The 6,198-nt window shown below is 44.1% G+C and overlaps 1 protein-coding gene across 1 annotated transcript; it reads left to right on the top strand.

Annotated features, from left to right (window-relative positions):
* The first annotated feature begins 3,852 nt into the window (after positions 1-3,852).
* LOC133052067 (E3 ubiquitin-protein ligase SIAH1-like) lies at positions 3,853-4,719 on the top strand. The gene has a single exon (XM_061136840.1). The coding sequence runs from the start codon at positions 3,868-3,870 to the stop codon at positions 4,717-4,719; it is 852 nt and encodes a 283-aa protein (XP_060992823.1). The 5' UTR covers positions 3,853-3,867.
* Positions 4,720-6,198: the final 1,479 nt, after the last annotated feature.

Here is a 6,198-nt window from a genome sequence, read left to right as displayed (position 1 = left end):
TCTAGAACCTGTGCTCTGCAACAAGAGAAGCCACTGGAATGAGAAGCCTGCACATCGCAACTAGAGAGTAGTCCTCACTCACCACAACCAGAGAAAGTCTGCTCACAGCAGCAAAGACCCAGCACAGCCAAAAATAAATATAAATCTTTTAAAATAAAATAAAATAAATTTTTAAAAGGCTCTCTGAACAACAGGATGAGGACATCTTAGAGATCAGGGCCAAAATCAAATGTGATACTTCCAGAAGAGAACTGTTGATGTGATGGACTCTGTTCTAGACAGAGTGATGTATTTTTTGGCCCCTGATCTCAGCATTCCTATGCCATGTTCAGGGCTGGCGCCTGGAGATCCACATGATAACGTGGGACTTCAGTCAACTCCTATGTGCCCCATGGGCCTGTGTTTTCTGGCAAATGAGGAGTCATAAGCACCATTCTGATCTGCCACAAGTTGACTGGTTTGTGAAAAGTTATAAGACTGTGAAAATAAAGTATCTTTCAGGAATTAAATCAGCCCTCTTAGAACATGCTTTGAAATTACTATCACACAGAAGTTGTTTCTTTGGAGCAAAGTAGCGGGTAATGTCACGGAGAAGGCAATGGCAACCCACTCCAGTACTCTTGCCTGGAAATCCCATGGATGGAGGAGCCTGGTAGGCTGCAGTCCATGGGGTCGCGAAGAGTTGGACATGACTGAGCAACTTCACTTTCACTTTTCACTTTCAGGCACTGGAGAAGAAAATGGCAACCCACTCCAGTGTTCTTGCCTGGGGAATCCCAGGGAAGGCGGAGCCTGGTGGGCTGCCGTCTATGGGGTTGCACAGAGTCAGACATGACTGAAGCGACTTAGCAGCAGCAGCAGCAGCGGGTAATGTCAGTGTATTAGTCTTCTCAGACTGCCATAACAGAATATCACAGATGAGTGGCTGACACATCAGAAATGTATTTTCTCACAATTCCAGAGGCTAAAAGCCCCAAATCTAAGTGCTGGCATGGTTAGTTTCTCCTGAGGCCTGTCTCCTTGGCTTGCAAATGGCCACCTACTCATTGTGTCTTCACCTGGTCTTTCTGTGTTCTTGCTGTCCTAATCTTGCCCTTCTTAAAAGGATATCAATCAGAGTGGATTAGGGCCCACTCAACCTCATTTTAACTTAATCACCCCTTTAAAGGCCATATCTCCAGTTATGGTCACCTTCTGAGCAACTGGGGACTAGGGCTTCAACATCTGAATTTGGGAAGAAAACAGTTCAGCCCAGAATAGCCAGGCACAAATTTTATCTATTTGTCTACAATGTGGAGAGAGGAGGAAGGAGTAGGTTAGATCTGGGCTGTGCTGCTTGGCTCTGAGGAGCCCACATCTGGGATGCACAGATTGCTCAATTGTGGCTACGGCTTTGGCAATGAACATGAATAATCATGACCTTATCATTTTGGTTAAAAATAATGATAATAATGCCTGCTCATTACAAAAAAATGCCCCCCCAAAGTGCAAAGAAGCACAAAGATGAAACATTTTTTTTAATCACTCTAGGGGGGTTCAAGATGGAGGGGACACATGTATACCTAATGCTGATTCATGTTGATGTATGGCAAAAACCATCATAATATTGTAAAGCAATTATCCTCTAATTAAAACAAACAAAAACCTTCTAGAAATAAAAAAAAATTATTCTAAGTCTCACCACTAAGAAATAAACATTTTCTCTCACCATGTTTTTCTACATATGTGCACAGATAGAAGGCAAGACTGGTGGGTACAGAGAGAAAGAGAAATAAAAGTAATTTACACAAGCGGGCTTATACTACATATTTTAGTTGAAGTTAAAGGTGTTAAGTTTCTCTTCAATGACATTAAGAGGAGAAAAATAAAAGGATGCTGTATGAGTCTCCTATCGCTGTTGTAACAAATCAGCACAAACCTAGTGGCTCAAGGCAACACTAATTAATCCCTTACAGCTCTGGAGGTCAGAAATCTGACACGGGTCTCACTGGCCTCCAGTCAAGGCGTTAGCAGGCCTGTGTTCCTTTCTAGATGCTCTAAGGGAAATTGTGTATTCTTGCCTTTTCCAGCTTTCAGAGGCCCCTGCATTCCTCAGTTCCTGGCCTACTTCCTCCATCTTGAAAGCTAATAACTTCAGCTGAGTTCTCCCATCTTATCGATTCTGACTCCCTCTTCACTTTGAAGGACCCCTGTGATTACATTGGGTCCACCAGATAATCCATGATACTCTCCCTATTTTAAGGTCACTTGATTTACAACCTTAATTCCATCTGAAACCTTGATTTTTCTTTTACCACATAATGCACCATATTCATGTGCATGCATGCTCAGTCCCTTCAGTTCTGTCCGACTCCGTGCGACCCTATGGAATGTAGCCCATCTGCGTCCTCTGTCCATGGGATTCTCCAGGCAAGAATACTGGAGTGGGTTGCCATGCCTCCTCCAGGAGATCTTCCCAACCCAGGGATCGAACCCATATCTCTTACATCTCCTGCATTGGCAGATGGGATCTGTGGCACTAGTGCCACCTGGGAATTCCTAATATATTCACAGGTTCTGGGAATTAGGACTGAGACATCTTTGAGGGGTAAGGGCATCATTCTGCCTGCTGCAAATGCAAAATGTAAAAAAAACAAAAGCAAACAACTGCTGAACTTCAGCTAAATTTTTCATCACATCACCCTTCACTTTAAAATTTTTCTTAATTCTCTAAGTAAAAAAAAAAAGAAAAAAGAAAAACCTTTATCAGATAAAATGCTTTTGTTTACAAGTAACAGAAGCCAACTTGAACCAGCTTGACCAATAAGAGACTAAATCAGCTTACAAAAGAGGAAGTGAGCTCTGGTGCCCTGAATACAGACCTAGTGGCCCTGCATTCTTCTTACCTCTCTCCCCTGAAATATCCCAAGGCTCATAATATCGCTTGGTATTCATAATTACTAACATTTGCAAACCCCTACTACCTGGAGTACAAGAAAGGGAAGAGAGGGCTTCAGAGAGGATAAGTAAACTGCACAAGGCCATCCTGCCAGGGGTCCCAGGTCACCCAACTCTAGAAGCCAGTATCTTAACCACTGTCAGTCCTCACTGACCTGTGCTGGGGGGACACTGTGGTCCAGAGACCTGCCTTCCTGAGTGCATGAGTAGGGGCTGGTGGCACAAGTTTCCAGGTCTGGTGAGAGGCACAGGCCAGCCCTCAGCCTGTCCATTACACACAACTATGGAGCTGCACCAGGATATTGCCAGGTTGCCTATTTCCTTCTCTTCCCTCTGCCTGGCTGGGCTAACTTGGGCCTTGGCGATGTGCCTATTGCTTGACAGGCTGGTCTGCTACCTTAAATGGCTTGGTTTCCCCAGGTTAAAATTGTTTGTGCTTAGGATTTCCCTGGTGGTCCAGTGGCTAAGACTCTCTGCTCGTAAAGCAGAGGTCCTGGGTTCAATCCCTACTCAGGGAACTAGATTTCACAGGATGCAACTAAAGAGATTCTGCATGCCACAATGAAGATCAGAGATCCCCTGTCATGCAACTTTGACCCGGGGCAGCCAAATAAATAAACATAATTAAAAAAATATTGTTTGTTCTTGCCGCCTCGGGGCCGCCGGTGCGCGGGCAGTGCCTCTTTAAGGGGACCTCTCTTTAGTGTGTGGTATTTAGCAGGAGTGGGGGGCGGGGTTTGATGACGTGCAAAACTGCGGCCAGGGATCCACTGGGGCGGCCATTGCGAGGCGCACTCTTGAGCAACAAAGGCTTCCCAGAGTGTCCCTTCAGTGGTGGCCTGAGGAAGAGATGGTGGCGGCGGTTGGTGTTGGCAAAGAAACGCATTTGAGCCAGGACCAGGGTCCGAAGCGTGCTCTCTGCCCACAGAAATGAGCCGTGAGGCTGCACCAGCGGTACCTACTAGAACCTCAACGTGTATACCATCCTCCCAGAGCGCGCCTTCCCTGACTGGCACCGCTGCGGCCAACAATGACCTAGCGAGTCTTTTTGAGTGTCCGGTCTGCTTTGACTATGTGTTACCACCCATTCTTCCCTGTCAGAGTGGCCATCTTGTTTGTCGCAACTGTCGCCCAAAGCTCTCACGTTGTCCGACTTGCCGGGGCCCATTGGGGTCCACTCGCAACTTGGCTATGGAGAAAGTGGCCAATTCATTACTTTTCCCGTGTATATATTCCTTTTCTGGATGTGAACTAACTCTGCCATACACAGAAAAAGCAGACCACGAAGAGCTTTGTGAGTTTAGGCCTTGTTCCTGTCCATTCCCTGGTGTTGCCTGTAAATGGCAAGGCTCTTTGGATGCTGTTGTGCCACATCTGATACATCACCATGAGTCCGTTACAACCCTACAGGGAAAGAAAATAGTTTTCCTTGCTATAGACATTAATCTTTCTGGTTCTATTGACTGGGTGATGGTGCAGTCCTGTTTTGACTTTCACTTCATGCTAGTCTTGGAAAAACAGGAAAACTACGATGGTCACCAGCAATTCTTTGCAATTGTACAGCTGATAGGAACACGCAAGCAAGCTGAAAATTTTGCTTATCGACTTGAGCTAAATGCTCACAGGCGGCGATTGGCTTGGGAAGCCACTCCTCGATCTATTCATGAGGGAATTTCAACAGCCATTATGAACAATGACTGCCTAGTTTTTGACACCAGCATTGCACAGCGTTTTGCAGAAAATGGCAATTTATGCATCAATGTAACTATTTCCATGTGTTGAAATGGCAAACATTTTCTGGCCAGTATTTAAAACTATTGTATTCAGTTTCCCAGAGAATAAGTCACCTGTCTGCCTACCAACCAGAAACCTTTGGTAGGTGGAAGCTAGACACATGATGGTAAATCAAAGGAAAGGCTGTTAAATACAGGGAAGATTTGCATGTAATAACATTAATATATTTTTTAAAAGTCAACAGTAAACCACTGAAAAATATAGATATATTTACATGCAACATGGGCATCTTTTGTATTAAAAAAGGAAGCATTGTAAAGGAGTTCTGAATTTCTGTTTGCTGTAGATTGAGTGTACTATTGAAAAATGCTGGGTTCTTGTTTTGTTTTGTTTTTTGTGTGCCTGTGTGTGTTTGGATTTTTTTCCCTTTAACTGACAAGATGTGTTGAGTGCCCTTGAACCACTGATATTCCCCTATGTGAATCAATACATAGTGCTGCTGCTGTTTGTATATATTTTTTGTGTCTGAATTTGCTAATTTTATGAATTCTAGGTTTCATTAAATAAATTTGACTTTCTTTTCTATAAATAAAAAAACATTGACTGTTCTCATCTCCAAGTGCTTTTACACATATCACTGGCACATTCTGTCTCCCCTTCTTCTGCTTGGTTAACTTCATATCCTTTATACATTTCAACCAAGATGTCACTTACTCAAGGGCCCCTTCCTGTCATCCTCAACTGTGGAAGGCTAATTAACGCATGTGTACCTGCTAAGTCGCTTCAGTTGTGTTTGACTCTTTGAGACCCTATGGACTGTGCCCGCCAGGCTCCTCTGTCCATGGGATCTTCTAGGTAAAACTACTGGAGTGGGTTGCCATGTCCTTCTTCAGGGGATTATCCTGACCCAGGGATCCAACCCACATCTCTTAGGTCTCCTGCATTGGCAAGCGAGTTCTTTACCACTACTGCCACCTGGGAAGTCCAGGCTAACTAATAGCCCTAAAAAATTATCTACCTCCTAATCCTTGAAACCTGTGACTTTTCACTTATATGGCAAAAAAGACTTTGTAGATGTGATTAAGTGAAGGGTCTGTAGACAGGGAGATTATCTTGATTATCTGACAGGCTCTAAATGTAACCACAAGTGTCCTTATAAGAGTAGCCTGAGAGAGATTTGAGATAGATAGTAGAGGAGATGCACACACAGAGGAGGTGGCATTATGACCATGGAGGAAGAGACTGGAGTGATGTGGCCAAAGCCAAAAAATGCTAGCAGCCACCAGAAGCTGGAAGATTCAACCAGACAGTGCCCTATTAGAAAGCCATTTTCCAGATCCCTTTTTCCAAGATTGGATATAGATGTGAGGGCTGGAGGTACAGTAGCCATCTTGGGACCACAAGGCATAAACATGAAAACATAAAAGTCAGTATGCTTAAAGATGATCAAGATGAAAGATGGAGAGAATATTCGAAGCTGTTTATGGTATCATTGAGCCTATGACTGCCAACCTCAAATGTTCTGGT

This window comes from Dama dama, chromosome X (genome assembly GCF_033118175.1).
Source record: "Dama dama isolate Ldn47 chromosome X, ASM3311817v1, whole genome shotgun sequence".
Lineage (NCBI taxonomy): Eukaryota > Metazoa > Chordata > Mammalia > Artiodactyla > Cervidae > Dama > Dama dama.
The sequence above is the reverse complement of the archived record's forward strand: the minus strand, read 5'-3'. Positions and strand labels throughout refer to the sequence as shown.

What these genes read in the sequence shown, in the direction of transcription:
- LOC133052067 (XM_061136840.1), top strand. Translation starts at nt 3,868, where the DNA reads ATGAGCCGTGAGGCTGCACCAGCGGTACCTACTAGAACCTCAACGTGT.